Source organism: Ovis aries, chromosome 2 (genome assembly GCF_016772045.2).
Source record: "Ovis aries strain OAR_USU_Benz2616 breed Rambouillet chromosome 2, ARS-UI_Ramb_v3.0, whole genome shotgun sequence".
In the NCBI taxonomy this organism is placed as follows: Eukaryota; Metazoa; Chordata; class Mammalia; order Artiodactyla; family Bovidae; genus Ovis; species Ovis aries.
Window position 1 is genome coordinate 70,362,933 of NC_056055.1, and position 19,438 is coordinate 70,382,370.

The 19,438-nt window shown below is 40.3% G+C and overlaps 1 protein-coding gene across 11 annotated transcripts in view; it reads left to right on the plus strand.

The window, feature by feature from the left end:
• Positions 1-19,438, plus strand: part of SMARCA2 (SWI/SNF related, matrix associated, actin dependent regulator of chromatin, subfamily a, member 2) — a 176,650-nt gene that overhangs the window by 87,429 nt on the left and 69,783 nt on the right. For all 11 annotated transcript variants that reach the window (XM_060410937.1, XM_027964526.3, XM_060410946.1 and 8 more), the window contains exons 22-25: positions 170-216; positions 2,485-2,651; positions 10,690-10,853; positions 16,463-16,690. In XM_060410937.1, coding sequence (XP_060266920.1) covers positions 170-216; positions 2,485-2,651; positions 10,690-10,853; positions 16,463-16,690 — 606 coding nt within the window. The remainder of the gene's footprint in view (positions 1-169; positions 217-2,484; positions 2,652-10,689; positions 10,854-16,462; positions 16,691-19,438) is intronic.

Genomic DNA, 19,438 nt, shown 5'->3' on the forward strand with positions numbered 1-19,438 from the left:
AATTCAAAGGCTTTGAGTTCCTGGTTCTTTTCATAAGGAGTATTTTTTTTACTTATTATTTTGTTTAATTGCATTCTAGAAATAGGATGACCTCAGTAATAGAATAATTATTATGTCAATAATTACAGATCTGTTTTTAAAAATCCTTTTTCTTCTCTCTCTTTTAAAGGAATCCTTTGCTGAACACCTGGGCTATTCAAATGGGGTCATCAATGGGTAAATCCTAATTTTTTTTTCTCTTCCAAAAAATGGTTTGTTGGTGCCACCTAAACTTTTCTCTCTAGTGTTTCCTGTCACACAAATACAGTACTGCCAGCCTCCACAGCAACCCCTCTCTTCAGCAGAGGGTGCAGAAGTTGTTAACCAGAACGATATCAGCATTCTCTTTTACTTTACTGGCATAAATGACTACATGCCTTGAGCAAGTGGCCATTCAGAGGACATAGATCTCCTTTAATAGACTTAACAGTGTCACAGTGTTCTAAAAACGTTGTCAGAGCTTCAGAGGGTTGTTACTTATAACCAATAGTGTAGCTTGAGCTCAAAGAGAATTTAACATATGAGATCTCAAGTCAGTATTTAACATTAATGTGCATGAGAGGAAGATGTCTCATCTGCTATAAACATGTACAGCTGTACAATCATTTGCTGGAGCATGGTCTGTATAAGAAATATTTTTCGTCTGGACCTTGAAGAGACACATGTCTGCAACAACGAAAAAGTACCTTGCATCGATAGAAAGCCTCTGTTTTGCTTGTTTGGCACCAGGGAGATTTTCTTATTAAGATAAAGGGGCCATTCTTTGATCCCCTGTGTCAGTGGGCCAAGAACCAGGAATTGGAAGCCATGCAGAACCATTGCCACCAGGCTCTCCTTCTCTCCAGATGCGGGGTACACTGCTGCTGCTGTCAGGGTGGCCAGGCCGTGTACTGAAAACATGGCCTCAGCAGGTGTTTGGAGGACAGTTCTCAGAGCAGCGGATGGATGTTGAGAAGACCTGCACTTGAAAAATCTATCTGTTCTCTGTGTCATAAAATCACTGCCAGTGTTACATTTCACTGTTATAGGCTAGAATGCATAGACACTGGAGAGTTTTCTCAACAGCATCCCCCTACAACTAAGTTTTAATAATGTAACACACCGCTGTTGATAAAAGAGGAGAGTGGTTTCTTGGGGAGGAAAAAATCTCTAATTTAGCTCACTAACATTCTCTATCTGACAGCACTCTGCCATCGTATTTTTTTAATGTGATTTCTATTTTTCATGTGAATTTCCAGGAGTCTATCTCTTCTCCAATCCATTCTTCACAGTGTACATGGTGATCTTTTAAAAAGATGTCAGCTCTCGTGGCCCCCCTGTTTAAAACCCATCAATGGCTTTCCATTTCACTTAAAACTAAAACTAATAGAGCCCTACAGGATCTGTCTAAACCCGCCCCCCACCCTCTTCATCTCTGCTCTCATCTCCCAGTGTCTCCCCTCCACTCCTCGACTTATGCATAAGCCACACACACCATTTTTCTTTTTTCCATTTTTCAGACTCTCCAGATTCTTTTACTCCTCGGGGCCTTTGCACATACTCTTTCCATTTCCTGGAATCTCTTCCTCTCCACTCCTAAGTCTCCCTTCTTCACCTGGCTGCCTTTTGCTCTTTATTTCAGGTTTTAGGCTACACTGTTATTTCTTCATTGGGGTCACCCTTGATGCTCTAAACCAGGAGCTGGCAAATTATTTTCTGCAAAGGGCCAGATCCCCAAATTTTCACTTTTGCTGTCCCAAAAGTCTCAGTTGCACCAGCTCAACTTTGTCATTGTAGCTTGAAAACTGCCATAGGCAAATATAAATGAGCAAGCCTGGCCATGTTCCAATAAAATGTTATTTACAAAAACAGGCTGCAGTCCAGGGCTGACATTTGCCACACACTGTTCTTATGCAAAGAAGGTATCTGTTTTTCTTTTTAGTACTTATCCTAAGTCACTAATTGCCCATTGGGAAAGCAGAGATTCTATTTTGCTTATGCACATGCTCAGTAGTGTGCTTAGCACACTGTAGGTGCTCAGTAAGTATTTCAGTGAATTGCAATGCCCTGAGTTAGTTGTTTTATGAATTTAAATAAGTAGAGATTTAAGGAAATGACATAATATACATGTATGTATGTGTGGGAGGGACAGAGAGAAAGAAAGAGAGTTGAGACAGAGAGTGAAACTATGAAGAATATGAGAAGGTTTCCTTTTCTCTCTAGACTCTGTCATCATACCTACAGTATATAATGTACTTTTGTGGGTTTTCTACAAATATATTCTATTTTTCCATGAAACACTCTCCACAGCTTTGGAGTGGCTATGTACTCATCCATTCATTCATTCCGTAGTTATTTACCGAATGTTTACTCTGCACAAGGCACTGTATGAAAAGCAAAGCTCTGCTGGATCCTTCAAGAAGACAGCAGTAATACTGTCTTCTTGTTTTGCATTTTTGGGTTCAGGGCTGAGCTGTATCGGGCCTCGGGAAAGTTTGAGCTACTTGATCGTATTCTGCCAAAATTGAGAGCGACTAACCACCGCGTGCTGCTTTTCTGCCAGATGACGTCCCTCATGACCATCATGGAGGATTACTTTGCTTTTCGGAACTTCCTTTACCTGCGCCTTGATGGTGAGTGTGTAAGGAATTAGGCTCCACAGCCACGCTATTCAGAGTACAGGGATACTGGCAACTCAGATCCAACTTCAGTCGAAAGCAGGGGTAAAATTGTTGAAGAATTAGCAGAGTGAGGTCCAGCTTCTCTAGATGATAGCAGTTTTTATATCCTCCAGCCTAAAATAAGCTGAAATCTTTGTGCAGATGTTTTTCCTACATTCAAGCCAATGCAAGTGACTTAAAATCATTTATAAGTACCCCAATTAAACTAAACTAAAATTTAAAAACTCTTCTTGCCTTGGGCTTATCTATTCTCTATGTACCCCCCCCCTATATAGAATATTTTGATAAACCTTTAGGTTTTTCTGTGAAGGCATATTTTAAAGGGATAAAAGTTATGATTCCCTTCTTTAGAAACAGTGTAATAATCCACATAAGATTATATCTATCATTAAAACTTCTCTCATTTTCTAAATAGAAGTATATACATGCTACCTTAAGAGACATGGCTTCATTGTTTGCTGGATTTTGTGAACTGTGCAGAATATTTGCCTGATTTCTAGAGTGACAGCATGTCCTTAAAAAATTAGTCAGAAAATATGAATTTAGAGATACTTCCTAAATTGCTGTACGATTTGGATGGCAGCCCTAGTTTTTCAGAGATTAGGGATACCAAAATGTTCTTACTATGGCAGGGGGTGACATTTTCCAAGAGTGGTATATAGGAGCTGGTTTACAGCCAGGATGGCGTTGAATTCCTGCATGGTGTTTCTAGTACCAATTTTTATCTGATGTAGCATTCAAGTTATTGTCAAGTGGGAAATTTAAAGTTTATGTTCCATTAAAAGATGTTTTATTTTCAATCCAACATTTTCTCACCCTCTTGCTATGAACTGGATACAACTGGATATATACCACCCTCGGACCTGCCGTATTTTCTCTTACTTGAATTTTTAAGTAAATTCTCTATATGGTATACCTATTAGGGCATTGTTAACTCTTAAATTAATTATACCCTCTGACAAACTTGATTTTTTAAAGAACTTTACTTCCCTGGTGGTTCAGATGGTAAAGAATGTGCCTGTAAAGCAGCAGACCAGGTTCGATCCCTGGGTCGGGAAGATGCCCTAAAGAAGGGAATGGCACCCCACTCCAGTACTCTTGCCTGGAGAATCCCATGGGCGGAGCAGTCTGGTGGGCCACAGTTCATGGGGTCGCAAAGAGTCGGACACGACTGAGCGACTAACACAGTTCCCTCTCCTTGAGGTCACTGAAAACAGATGAATGCTTAAGTGAGCGTTGATTCTGAATTCATGACACAGCTCTGTCAGCCACAGTCTGTCTTTAGGCACGTCTGCCTTGTGTCTTGTCATCAGGCTCAACCTGTTCCTTCCTCCCTCTCTTTGAGGGGAAGCCCTCCGTCAGCATTCTTCCTTTGAAAGGCAAGCCCGCCTTCACTGCTGCTCAGGTGAGAGGCCACCAGCTCTGTTTTCCTGAATAGACAGTCCCTCACAGATGTCCTGCAGAACTATTGTTTACTGCTTTGTGGCATTTTGACTGGAATCTCAGCTCCCTGAGGGCTGTGGCCTTGGAATATTTGAGTCTGGAAAACTGGCAAGAAGTGACTTCCTTGAAGCAAATCTTTCTCATGTATCCTGCCAGCTTGAGAGAGTATCTTTAATTGTCTGTTGGTTGATGCCCTTATTTTTATCAATCATAATAGTCAGAAAAGCTCATGTTTATGGAATGCCTACTATCAGTACATGTGGGATACCAGGCAAAGCACTTCCTGTGCATTATTTATTTAATTTTCTCAGCAAACAAGGTATAAACACAATCCCCATTTAACAAATGAGAAAACAGAGGTTTAGAGAGATAAGTTAACTTGCCGAAGTTTACACGTGAGGCAGATGGTGAAACCAAATTGTAACTTTGATCTCTCTAACTGCACATTAATTTAGAATCAGTTTAGAATTAGTTTAGAATCTCTGAAAATGCAGGTTGTTTTCCCAGAGACAATATTTTTAAAAATGATTTTTAACTTATTCAACAATTTTTAATTAATTGAAAATGACCAGACCATTTCAAGAGAACGAGCCACTCACTGATCCTGCTAGCAAAGAGTAGGTTGGAGGAAAGAAGCAAACAAGTTCACTAAGTGTTACAGATGGCATTCAGAAGGCTTCATGGACTTCTAGCTGAAAGAAGCAACAGCCATTTGTTTCAGAGTTAGAGAGAATTCATGGGCAAACAATCAACATACACATGGATAAATTAGTACACCTACTTCCAACTGTACCACCCTCCAACCATATCCCCTTAACCCAGTTGTTAAAATGACTTTGGATTTTCATTGCTCAATTTTATATCCCAGATTTTTGACCTCAGGAAAAAAAATTTGATGGCAGATAAGTAGATATTTTTTTCCTGGCAAAGATTATGGTTGCATGAATAGATTTAACTACGATTCCATCATAGTCTTTGTTTTCACTGGAAACAATTTTTGAATGAGAGTAAGCAGTAAAGTTAAGTCCCAGAAGACAACATTTTCCAAAAGCAGCTGAAACTAAGTTAAAATGAGTAATCATAAAAGCCTGACAGTGTGTTCCTTCTGGAAAATTTGCAATTTTCAACACAATTGCCTTTATTATTAACTGTATTCTTGGTTATGCTCTGCATCAAAGTCTAAAAGAACTTGGACTTGATACACTTTAAATCCTGTGCCCATATACAAGCAGCACTTCTTAGGCTGGAAATAAACCCTGACATGGTAGTTTGAATCTCCTTGAGCAGCATGCCAAAGATTGCTGATGATCAGCAAATATCTTGGCTTGGAGAACCTTTGACTAATGGAAATAGTAATCCAGAAAAAAAATTCTGAACCTTGTCATAAGAAATGCCATAGCTTTGCATGAGAAGTGACTCAATCACATCTTTTCCTGGCCTTATAATTTATCAGGTTCCATGCTGTGTATACGGTTGGTCCCTCATTCCTCAGTATCAAGTCAGGGATTGGTTCCAGGACCCCCACAAATACTAGAATCCGCAGATGCTCAAGTCCCTGATATAAACTGGTACAGTGTTTACATATAACCTATGCACATCCTCCATATACTTCATGTATTTTTATGCCATTTTAATTTTACTTACGTTGTTTATTCTTTGCTGTACTGGGTCTTCGTTGCTCTGCATGGGCTTTCTCTAGCTGCAGTGAGTGGGGGCTTCTCTTTGCAGAGCACAGGCTCTAGGGCACACAGGCTGAGAAGCTGCAGCGTGCAGATTCACTAGCTGAGGCTCAGGGGCTTAGTTAACCCAAGACATGGGGAGTCTTCCCAGACCATAGATCAAACCTGTGTCTCCTGCGTTGGCAGGTGGATTCTTAACCCCTGGACCACCAGGGAAGTCCTTTCATATAATTTAAATCATCTCTAGATTACTTATTATACCTAATACAATATAAATGCTGTGTGAATCATTCCTGGTGCTCAGCTAATTCAAATTATGCTTTGGGGAACTTTATGGTATTTTTTTTTAAATTCCAAATACTTTTGATCCACTCTTGGTTGAATCCCTGAATGTGCAAACCAAGACTACAAAGAGCTGACTGTACTGTTATCTCTGGGAATGTCTTCTTTCCGCATATTGGAAAGATTTTTATTTGCTTGTTTCTGTGGCTTTTCCTCCTATTTCTGACAGAGGGTGAAATGTGAACCTATACTTTTTTTAAAAAAAAATCACTGTATCTGGACAGATGATGTAGCAAAAAGGTTTCATGATAGAATGGAACTTGCCTTCCATTGTCATTGTGAGCACACAGTTCTCTGTGATCTCAGAATGCTGGTTCTGTAAATAAAAGAAAGAAGGACACCACATTTTTGAAACATTGTTCAACAAAACACATTTTGTGTCTTTCCCCGCAAATCTAAATTTTTGCAGTTCATCATTGAAGGATTTGACCAGGTTGCTCAACTGGAAATCTGATTTATAAAGTAAAATGAGCTCTAAAGAACATTTCTCCATTGAATGGGGACACCCAAAGGCCCTGGTTTCCAATCCCCGTTTGCTATATTCAGAAACTACATCCCCTCCCCCACCACAGGAGAGTACTTAACTATTTTTATTAACGTGAAAGATAGATGATCCCCCCATATTTTGGAACTTGAACCTCCACAGCAACTCAGTTCCATTAGCTGGAGTCACTTAAATGTTTTAATCCTCTGAAATAAATTGCTGGTATATTTTCATCCTTAAAAAAAGAACACCATGTAGAAATAATATTTGTATAGCAGGCAGTTAGTGACTATCAAGTAATATGCATACATATTTCCCAACAGGCTAAAGCCTTTTTCAAAACTCTGCAGCTGCATTTCTCTGGTAAAATATATTCAGATGGAATATCATAGGGATTTTTTTTTCCTTTTCCCCAATGCAGTTCATGAAATGGCCAGGTGAATACATTACAAACACTTTGAGAGTAAGGGACAGATTTGGAATGCAAATCTGGGGACCTTTGTGCTGTTGTTGTTCAGTAACTAAGTTGTGTCCAACTCTGAAACCCCGTGGACTGTAGCCTGCCAGGCTCCTCTGTCCTCAACTGTCTCCTGGAGTTTGCTCAGATTCATGTCCATTAAGTCAGTGATGCCACCCAACCATCTCATCCTCTGTCACCCCCTTCCCCTGCCCTTGATCTTTCCCAGCATCATGGTCTTTTCCAAGAGTTGGCTCTGCGCATCAGGTGGCCAAAGTATTGAAGTTTCAGCATTAGTCCTTCAAATGAATATTCAGGGTTGATTTCTTTTAGGATTGACTGGTTTGATCTCCTTGCTATACAGGGACTCTCAAGAGGTTTCTCCAACACCACAATTTGAAAGCATCAATTCTTTGGTGCTCAGCCTTTATTATGGTCCAATTCTCACATCCATACGTGACTACTGGAAAAACCATAGCTTTGACTATATGCACCTTTGTTGGCAAAGTGATGTCTCTGCTTTTTAAGACTCTGTCTATCTTTGTCATAGCTTTCCTTCTAGGGAGCAAGCGTCTTTTGTTTTTATGGCTGCAGTTACCATCCACAGTGATTTTGGAGCCCCCCAAAATAAAATCTGTTACTGTGTCTACTTTTTTCCCCTTTGCCTTGAAGTGATGGGACTGGATGCCATGATCAAGTTTTTTGACTATTGAGTTTCAAGCCAGCTTTTTCACTCTCCTTCTTCACCCTCATCAAGAGGCTTTTTAGTTCCTCTTCACTTTCTGGCATAAGAGTAGTACCATCCGCATATCTGAGGTTATTAATATTTCTACCAGCAATTTTGATTCCAGCTTGTGATTCATCTAGCCCAGCATTTCCCATGATGTACTCTGCATAGAAGTTAAATAAGCAAGGTGACAATATACAGCCTTGTTGTATTCCTTTTCCAATTCTGAACCAGTCCATAGCTCAATGTCTTGTTCTAACTGTTGCTTCTTGGCCCACATACAAGTTTCTTAGGAAACAGGTAAGGAGGTCTGGTATTTTCAGCTCTTTAAGAATTCTCCATAGTTTGATGCGATCCACACAAAGGCTTTAGCATAGTCAAAGAAGCGGGAGTAGATGTTTTTCTGAAACTCCCTTACTTTCTCCATGATCCAACGAATGTTGGCAATTTGATCTCTGGTTCCTCTGCCTTTTATAAACCCAACTGTTACATACGGAAGTTCCTGGTTCATACACTGCTGATGCCTAGCTTGAAGGATTTTGAGCATAACCTTGCTAGCATGTGAAATAAGTGCAGTTGTATCGTAGTTTAAATAGTCTTCGGCATTGCCTTTCTTTGGGATTGGAATGAAAACTGACCTCTTCCAGTCCTGTGGCCACTGCTGACTTCCAAATTTGCTGACACGTTGAGTGCAGCACTTTGAGAGTGTCATCTTTTAGCATTTGAAATACCTCAACTGGAATTCCATCACCTCCACTAGCTTTGCTGGTAGTAATGCTTCCAAAGGCCCACTTGACTTCACATTCCAGGATGTCTGGCTCTAGGTGAGTGACCACACCATCATGGTTATCCGAGTCATTAAGACTTTTTTTGGTATAGTTCTTCTGTTTATGCTTGTCACCTCTTTTTAATCTCTTCTGCTTCTGTTAAGTTCCTTACCATTTCTGTCCTTTATTGTGCTCATCCTTGCATGAAATGTTGCCTTGGAATCTCCAGTTTTATTGAAGAGATCTCTAGTCTTTCTTAGTCTATTGTTTTGCTCTATTTCTTTTCATTGTTCACTTAAGAAGGCCTTCTTATCTCTCTTTGCTGTTCTCTGGAACTCTGCATTCAGTTGGGTGACTACTCTCTCTTTCTTCCTTGCCTTTCATGTCTTTTGTTTCCTTAGCTATTTGTAAAGCTTCCTCAATCACTTTGCCTTCTTACATTTGTTTTTCTTGGGTATGGTTTTGGTCACCACCTCCTGTACAATGTTATGAACATCCATCCATAGTTCTTCAGGCACTCTGTCTATCAGATTTAATCCTTTTGAATCTATTTGTCACTTCCACTGTATAATCATAAGGGATTTGATTTAGGTCATACCTGGATGGCCTAGTGGTTTTCCTTATTTTCTTTAATTTAAGTCTGAATTTTGTAATAAGGCGCTTTTGATCTGAGCCACAGTCAGTGCCAGGTCTTATTTTTACTGACTGTATAGAACTTCTCCATCTTCAGCTACAAAGAACATAATCTGATTTTGGTATTGACCATCTGGTTATGTTCATGTGTAGAGTCATCTCTTGTATTGTTGGAAAAGAGTGTTTGCTATGACCAGCGTGTTCTCTTGCTAAAACTCTGTTAGCTTTTGTCTGCTTCATTTTGTACTCCAAAGCCAAAGTTGGGTGTTATTCTGAGTATCTCTTGACTTCCTACTTTTGCATTCCATTCCTCTATGATGAAAAGGACATTTTTTTTTTTTTTTTTTTTGGTATTAGTTCTAGAAGGTCTGGTAGGTCTTCACAGAACCAGTCAACTTCAGCTTCTGTGGCATCAGTGGTTGGGGGTGTAGACTTGGATTACTGTGATGCTGAATGGTTTTCCTTGGAAACGAACTGAGATCATTCTATTGATTTTTTAGATTGCCCACAAGTACTGCATTTCGGTCTATATCCAAACAAAGCAGCAGGTAATGCACCTGGCGATGGCTCACCCCATGGTGTCTGATGAGACTCCAAAATAGTGAATAAGCAGAGAATATGAAACCCCAGAATATGTTCTTCATGCCAAAAAGTGAACTCTGTATTCTGGGGTTTCATACTCTCTGCTTATTCACTATTTTGGAGTCTCATCAGACACTATGGGGTGATCCATTGCCAGGTGTATTACCTGCAGCTTTGTCTTTAGTTTATATCCTTTGAACTGAACAGTTCAGAATATCAGCATGAGAACTGACCCAGAGATTCCTTTTTTTAAAAAATTATTTTGGTTTCAAGTCTTGCTAAAGAGTAAAAAAATATTCCATTCACATTTTATGTTTTTACTAACCAGATCATGCTCAGTAGCCATCCAAATGGCAAAATACAGTAGAAATCAATTTCCTTTTGTTTCCATTCTCTTGGGCATAAACAAGTCCCCACTCTAAAGTCGACTGGCAAAGTAGCTTTAAGCCGTTATAATAATCCTTTTAGGCATGTGTGTGTGTATTTTTTTAAGTTATTTGGTGTTTTCAAGCATGAAAATAAATCCGGAAAATGTTTTCACCGAGTTTTAGGTTAGTGTGAGAATGTTACAAGATTTGTAAGTTTCACAGATTCCCTATCAGAATATTTAAACTCTTTTCAATATTTTGGAACAATGAGGAGTAGATAGAGCATTCGTTCTTGATTACAGAAAAGTCTCTTACTATCTCTCTTTTTCTTTTTTCTAATTGCAAGATGTTCAGTTTTCCTTTCAAAAGTGCAAAAACCTTAGGGGTTTCCTCACCAATACTAAGAGGAATCTGAGTCTATTTCTCAAGGAAGCAGGCCCTTTTGTCTAGCTCTGTGCCATTTTCAGACAGGAGTTAATTGGCAAATTTATTTTTCTCATCCCCTCAGGTACCACCAAGTCTGAAGATCGTGCTGCTTTGCTAAAGAAATTCAATGAACCTGGGTCCCAGTATTTCATTTTCTTGCTGAGCACAAGAGCTGGAGGCCTGGGCTTGAATCTCCAGGCTGCTGATACTGTGGTCATCTTTGACAGCGACTGGAATCCTCATCAGGTGTGCATCTCTCTGCCTTGGTGCCCTGGCCTCCCTTCTGGAGAAGACTGGGGAGGCTAGCGGTTCCCTCATATGCATTTATGGGGCAGAGCACATTCCTAAACAAGTGGACCGTGTCTCCAAAGGGAAAACAGTTCAGCACATTCTTATGTCTACTTTCTTATATCCCTTGAAACATAGATATTGAGATGTCTTACACATGCCTTTAGTGTGCCTTTGAAGAGTTCAAGTTTGCAGGACAAAAACTCAAGTTTCCCCTTCATTTTAAGCCCCTCCATCCCCCATCTCCTGGGATTGCCACTGAACAAAGTATATTTGAAAGTGTTAGTTGCTCAGTTGTGTCCAACTCTTTGCGACCCCATGGACTGTAACCCACCAGGCTCCTCTGTCTTTGGAATTCTACATGCAAGAATACTCGAGTGGGTAGCCATTCCCTTCTCCAGGGAGTCTTCCTGACACAGGGATCGAACCTGGGTCTGCAATGGCAGGCGGATTCTTTACTGTCTGAGCCACCTGGTAAAAATGAGTCCTAGAGAGCTGTAAATAATGTCCCCAAGGTCACACAATTTGTATATTAGTTTTTTATTCTGTGTGTTTTATTTAAAATCATCGTCAAAAAATATTCTATTCTATACACCTTAAACATTTTAAATCAACTATACTTCCGTTTTTAAAAACACATAGAAATATTCTATGAGCAACTACTAAAAAAACAAATAGAATAGGTCTCTTGTGGCAGTTTCGTCTGGGAGGTAGGTAGTATACCTGCCTATAAGATAACTCAGTAGAGCAATATTCAGGCTTCCCGGTGGTAAAGAACCTGCCTGACAGTGCAGGAGACGTAAGACACGCAGGTTCGATCCCTGAGTCGGGAAAATTCCCTGAAGGAGGGCATGGCCATCTACTCAAGTATTCTTGCCTGGAAAATCCCATAGACAGAGGAGCCTGGTGGGCTACAGTCCATAGAGTTGTGAAGAGTTGGAAATGAATGAAGTGACTTAGCACACATGCAGGGTGATATTTTTGAGGATTAGATTCATATTGGAACAAATGTGGATTCACAGTAGTAAAGAGAACTGCAGCTCTCACATAGGAAGGTGAATTCTACATCAGCTTAGCCTGGACTCCTTCCTGTACAGGTCTCATGGACTATAAATACGCAGAATCACACCATCTCACTAGGTTGTTGTGAAGATTGGATGGAAAAGGCTTACAGAAGTTGTCTTTGTCAGGAAGTGGAGTTCAGATGCCTTAGAATTACGAGGGAGCTTTTTAAAAACAGCCATGCCTGCTTGTCATTCCCTGCACCCTACCCTTAATTTTGTAGGGCCTTCCCACTTGTCTAGACTTCTCTATACACAAGCTTCTGGGAGATTCAGACACAGACTTCCTCACACATCCGGGGATCCCTGACTTCAAGAATAAAGCAGTGATTCCAGACCTGTGGGTGCCCACCAGCCTTGACCACTGCATGTGCCCCTGCCATTCTTTCCTGGTGATGACATTCAAGTCGAGTTCCTTTTGAAATTTTCTCACCCTGAAAGGGGTTACAGGTGACCAGCATATAGTGTATTAGTCTTCAGGAGATAGTCTCATATGCCTTGTATATTTTTATATCCCATATTTCTTTCCAAATCACAGGGAGAATTCACATTCCCAGGAGAAACCCACAGTTTTCCTCTTGCCATGGTAAATGTTCCACAAACATTTATTGAAGGGCTGTTATGCCACGGGCACTGAGCTAGGCTAAGTATCTAGGGAAGGATGTGTGATTCCCCTCCTCCCAGGATGCTTAGTCTGCCTGGCTGTTTACATCACCCTCGTCGCTGCTGCCTAAATATTCAGTGAGATACAGTAACCTGGGTATAGGTGAATGGAGAGTTCACTAGATTTTATCTTCCAGGATAAACACTTCTGTGGCATCTCAGCTGTTCACCCTCATTGGCACAGTGTTTATGCTAAGAATCCAAGGAAATCTAGTTTCCAGAAATGCCAGTATACCATGAGAAAGGATGCTGGGACATCCATGTGTTTCTGTCTCTATCTCTCTGTCACACACACACACGTTTATGAACAGTAGCTAAAAATGGAACCCCAGAATCAAAGTAAGTTACATGCATACCTAACAGTTCACAATGCATGTGAATTGAAACTTGGGCAACAAAACACAGACCCCCACATTTCCTCTGGTCTAACTCATCCCAAATTCCTCACACTAGGCCATATATTTCTGCAGATATTTCTATATCTGCCATAGGTAGATTCACTTCCACCTGATTTGGTTAACTAGAATGACTAGATTTTTTTTTTCATGCCTTTCATTTAATCATGGCCATTAGTTTGGGCACACTTTTATTTTTTTAATTTTCAAAAATCAGTGATGTTCGAGTGATACAGATGAACACTAATTTTTCATTTAAAAAGTAGGAGAACTAACTTTTACTAAACAACAACTCTCCCAGATACTATGAGGCACTTTGCATACCTCATTTCAAGTAATCCTCAGAGTATTTTATATGTAAAGAAACCCAGGAAGCACAGCCAGGATTCACACCCATGTCTGTCTAAGTTAGGGTTTAAATCCTGGCTTTGGGCTCTTTCAACCTTGTATACTTGCATACCTCCCCCTCCAAATAAAAGTTGTAGAGTTCTTTTTCCATCTTGGCTTCAGCATGTATTGAAGAAACACTTTTTTCCTGTAATTATTCTTTATTGTATTGAATCAAAATTAAGGCACATTGGTGAAAGGGGGTTTATTTGACATAGGTTGACAGGTTGAAGATTTGGCCTTAAAGTTGCTAATTGGAGGCCATTGCTAAAGTCAAAGATAGAACATATGAATGTGGAATTATCACTAAAACCTTCTGGGGTCACCAGGACTCTCATTTCCAAACTTCTAAGAGAAACACGGGGATTTATTTTATTTACTTTAACCTGTGGAGCAGGAGCTGTGTTGTTATTACAGAGAGGTCAACAGCATAGTTACTTTGGAGGTCCTTTTCTCAGGCTGTGTTCTTGTCTTCAGATATCATCACACCTAAATCAGTGTGATGGGGTTCTAGATCTCTAAGACTGCAGAAATGGTAAATAATCCATTCAGTGATTGCAATACTTATCTCCTTGTCATAATATTGATATTTCCCCCCCTTTTTGGCATAGAAGCCCACAGGCTTACCTTGCATAAACTTCGTCAGCCTAGAAATAGACATTTTTGCTATTTTCCAAACAGATCATGTTAAACATACCAAAAAACACCACCACCACCACCAACAAAAACCTAATGGCAACAAGCTCCCAAGGGTTCAAGAACTTGTTCCCCTGTTTGTAGGTGGTCCATGCTCTCCACTTCCTCACCTGTCATAATCTGCTGCGAGCTGGACCTTAGTATTTTATGTTTTATCAGCATCTTCTAGGACAGGCTCAAACTATAACCCAGGGGTAAGTCTGGCCAACCACCTGAGTCTGGACCACAATATAAGCAAAGAATGATTCTCACATTTTTACATATAAAATGTGCAATTGAAAAAGAAAGAAAAATGAGTATCAGCCTTCGGTAGGAACAGCTGCTCAGTGTTTGCTCTTGACCCAGGGAGCCTGGAATATTTACCACTGGGCCCATTCTGGAATCGGTATTCAACCCTTCTTCTGGGAAATAATCGAGGTGGGTGGCACAGAAATTGCCAACTCGGCTGCTGCTCAGCCATTCCGGTGAAGATGTGTGGAGAGAGAGGACCGAACTCGGCTTGAAGAGAAGTGTAGGGTTTCCTCCCTAGCGACTCTATACCTTCGGCTTTTAATGATCTGCCTCACTTTCTCATCTTTGGAAAATAATCTAATTTGGACGAGTCCCAGCTGTCTTCATAGTTTAGCTCTCCCATTCAGATATCTTCTGAGAAGAAACTTTTGCCCAATTAGTCATTTAATTGTAAAGGCCCAGCAAAGACAGGTCTCCTGGGCAGGCTTCGGCCTGTTGCATCTCAGTGCTGCACGAGTAGCCAGGAAGCGCATCTTGTCGAGATGATGGCCTTACAGCTATGGAGCGTCAGCTCTGTGCAAAACGCCTTTCAAAGGTGCCAGGGATGCAGGGTGCAGGGGACGGACCTTTGCCCTAAAAATGTACACGGATTTAATGGAGGACACATGGAAACAGCTAATTCACAGTAGCCCAGAAGCCATTACCTGGACCGAAATACACAAAAGTGGACCAACAAGTTTTTATTATGTGGCCTTAAAATTAGGTAACTCTGCCGCGTAGCTTTATGAAGGATTTTATTTAAAGATTTCATTAAAACTGTATTTTTTTTATTACAAGAGTAATATATATTCAAAGCAGAAAAAAAAAATTGCCAAACCACATGAAAATAAAATGAAGAAAATGTAACAACACCTATCTGGAGATAAAAAATATTATTGGCTTCTTAGTATTTGTCCTTTCTCCCTTTTCTTGGAACAGATAAATATATGCACATACAGCCTAATGTACATATTCATATATAACTTGCAGTTTTCACATATAGCTTTGTGTCATTAAGTTTTCTGCAGTATAATTTTAATGTATTATCTTGGCACATATGGTAGAAGACTGTAATTTATTTCACCAATCTGTTACTGTTGAATGTTTACTTAATTCTGCTTTTTAAAAAAAATTATAAATAATATATAATGCTGAAAGGTGCATCCTTATCGTAAATCTTTGTGGATATGCATGATTATTCCCTTAGGATGCATTTTCAGAAGTGGAATTTCTAAGTTAAGGACCACAATCAATTTTAACACTTTAGATACACAGTGCCAAATTTCTGTCCCCCAAATGGTGACTTGTTTACCACTCTGCCAGCTTTCCCTTTCATTCCTCCAGACTAAAGGTTGAGTCTTCGATGATTTGAATTAGATACCAGAAAATTTGCTACATGGACAATCATTATATGAACAATGTGTGTATATATGTATAATGTATGTATGTATAATTCAGCAGTATCTTGATAATCATCTTTAACACCTTCCTTTAACCCTGCAACCAGCTTCCCTGGTGGCTCAGGTGGGAAAGAATCTGCCTGCAATGAGGGAAACCTGGGTTCGATTCCTGGGTCGGGAAGATCCCCTGGAGAAGGAAACGGCAATCCAGACCAGTATTCCTGCCAGAATTCCGTAGACAGAGGAGCCTGGCAGGCCACAGTCCATGGGGATGCAAAGAGTCAGACAGGGCTGAGCCACGAACACTTTCACTTTAACCCTGCAACTTAGGGTTAGTTGTAGTTAATATCCAAGTCATACTTGTGACATCAAATTTATTTTTATCTTTTTAGTTAGGGACAAATCTGGTGAACCTAGGGACACATTAAAAACAACAGCAACAAAACTATCTTGAGACCTGGATTTCAAAACCTGAGATGTATTTCAGTTAGCTTGGTTAATTTGAACTCAGGTTCCCTCAGCTAGCAATGACCTTGAATTTTTCGAAGGAAGGTAGCTTGTATATTTTACAAATGTAAGCAGAATCTTGCATTAGTAAAGGTGGATTAAGTAATGCCTCCCTGGTTTCCTCTTGGGTGGGCGACACGGCCGCTAACCCAGACGCATTGGCCCTCAAGCATGTGGTTCTCCAACAGGACCTGCAGGCGCAGGACCGCGCTCACCGCATTGGCCAGCAAAATGAGGTCCGCGTGCTGAGACTCTGCACTGTCAACAGCGTGGAGGAGAAGATCCTCGCCGCCGCCAAGTACAAGCTGAATGTGGATCAGAAGGTGATCCAGGCGGGCATGTTTGATCAGAAGTCTTCCAGCCATGAGCGGAGGGCCTTCCTGCAGGCCATACTGGAGCACGAAGAGGAAAATGAGGTACGGCAGAAAGCCGAGTCTAGGAAGTCAGTGACCCTGAGTCTCGCGAGGGTTAAGAAGGCCTCTTTGTTCTTTAAAGCATTACCTGGGCTGGTGTTAATTAAAATGAATAAATTAGCCGCTGTCTTACCCCTATAAATTTCACAGAAAGGCTGTGAAACTTATCCTGACGAGTTTCTTAAAAGCAGCTGCTAGAGGGACCTGAAGGCTTGGCTAGCGGGTGCTTCCCTGGTTTCCGCCAGAGATGCTACCTGCACGCTCGACTGTATTGTGCGTGCTGCCCTCTGCAGGGAGGGTGCAGAACTGCAGAAAGGCCTCTTGAAAGAAGCTGCTAGATGAGACTACACAAAACGGAAGGGTTCCTCCTTGCCTTTTCTCTCTCCATCCTTCAGGGCCCTTTTTCTCTCTTGCTTTTTGATCAGGGATCACAGAACTTCAGTATGTTTGTAGGAGAAGCCCTTGCAGCTGTCTTTAGCTCTTTGAGTCATACTTCTACTGGAAAAAGAGTGACCTTAACCTCCACTCCAAATTCTCCCGTTAAGAACTGACCAAAGACTCATAAAATTACTGACAAAAAAAAAAATCTCTTTTTATCTGCCAACACTGTTCCAAGAATGCATCGATTTTGTTTCTCTCGGGGAATCTCTGGAGAGCTGTGTTTTTTAAGATTGCTAGTCTTAGTCATTCGTTACTAAATTTTCATTCCCAAATGGGTTTGAAAGAGTTAAGAGATATAGTACATAATCTTTATAAGACTATACAAAATACCAGCATCAGTCCTTATCATAAGATTGACTTGGGATGGACAGATCTGGTTTGGTGTGCCCATGTTTATAAATGGAAAAATGGGTTGGTCATACATATTTATGTGGAATACTATTTTCATTGTGTATATTAGATATACAGTTAACCTTTAAACAACACAGTTTGAATTGTGTGGGTCCACTTACGTGCAGATGTTTTTTCATACTAAATAATACAGCACTACATGGGTCTGTAGTTGGTTGAATCTGGGGATGCAGAGGAATCATGGATCCGAAGGGCCCCCATAAGATATACATGGACTAACCACAGTTGTTCAAGGTCAACTGTAGTTTGATTTTGCCTTAAGTAGAATGTTTTTAAAATCTTCTATAAATTATAAGCCAGATTCTTTCAAAAATCTCATTTACTTTTTTTTCTGAAATAAGTTGAAATGTGAAGTAGTTCTTGATAATTAAAAGAATCCTGAAATGAATCTTTTTGCAAATTGAACAGCACTTTTCTGTTATGCCTCTTCACTTGTCAGTCTTATATATTTGATTAGTTATCTGTTAGATTTCACTAAAATGATGAAAATGCATATTATATACACTCATATTTTTAAATTTTTGATCTTAAGTAATTTGCTATATTTGATTCTAGGAATTGAATGTTTGATATACATTTGATTCTCAAAATTGAATATTTGATACAGATTTAGAATCAGGTTGTCAGGTGGTTTTTTTTAAATTTTTTTTTATACATTTGGAAATTAAAAAAATAGAATAATACGCAGAGTTGATATTCAGCTAGGCATCTCCATGACATTTTGGCTTGTTTTGTTTTATGTAGGCCTTGTGGAAATAACCGTGACCTGCATTAGCTGGAATCTAGTGTTGCCTGTAACTTTGCAACCTTCTGAGACCTCAGGGAGATGTTTACCTCTTCTAGTCCTCAGGGCCCTTGCAGGACAATTGGTCCTGTCCAAAACATCCGTGAAGACATTTCATCTATAAGACATTTGATCCACACCAAAAGTTCTTTGATATTTGTCCAGAACCACTTGGCAGGGACCAAATATGCTCATGGATATTGTAGACAGAACCAAAGTTCAAGAACCTTTTGGCGTGGACCAAAATGCCTTTGGACATTTTGGACAGGACCAGACGTCTGCTCACCCTGAGGGCCACCAGGTGGAGCCTTCAGTGGAATCTGATGCCAGTTGCTTCTAACTGAGCAGACTTGCTGGGGCTCCACACCCCTTCCAGGCTGTCTGTGTGTTGGACAGATGTTACCATTTTCTGGATAGCACATGTCCTGATGTGAAGATGTTTGTGGACCCTGATCGCCTGCAGTCAGGGTCTCTGATCCTGAGTATGCAGCAGCCATCACTGTGGTTGATGGATCATGGAGCACTAGGACATAAGGAACCCAGGCAGATGTATGGTCCACTTGCCAGCCAGTTTGTGCTCTGTGAAAGCCAGGCTTCTTGCCAGTTTACAAGAGCATCTTTTCATCTTGGGCTTGGGAGAAGTCCAGCCTGACACTATATAGGCCATGAGGGGATAACATGATCCTAGGAATAGGGTGGACAAAGCCGGAGATCTTTTCACCAGAGGATATACTAACCAAATTCTTTGTATCTTGCAGTCACAGCCCACTCCAACTAGTCTATTTCTTTGTCAGATGAAATATAATAATGTATTTAGACAAATTGCCTTCCATCAAGAGATGAACTAGCATAGGTTTTTCACAAGTAATTTTATCTTGAGTCATCAGTTTTTACGTTACTGACTTGCATTCATTTCTGACACAGTACACCAGACATTACCTTGGGAATAGACAGGGGCATCTCCTTTAAGCTGCAAAACTCCATACTCTTTCTGGAACAAGCTGCCTCATTTTGAATGTATCAATATGACTTGGGAAACTGGATGTTTGAAGTTCTGGGTTTCCCTTTCTTCCTTCTGCTAATACTCTGAAATTCCCCATTTGATTTTTAACAAG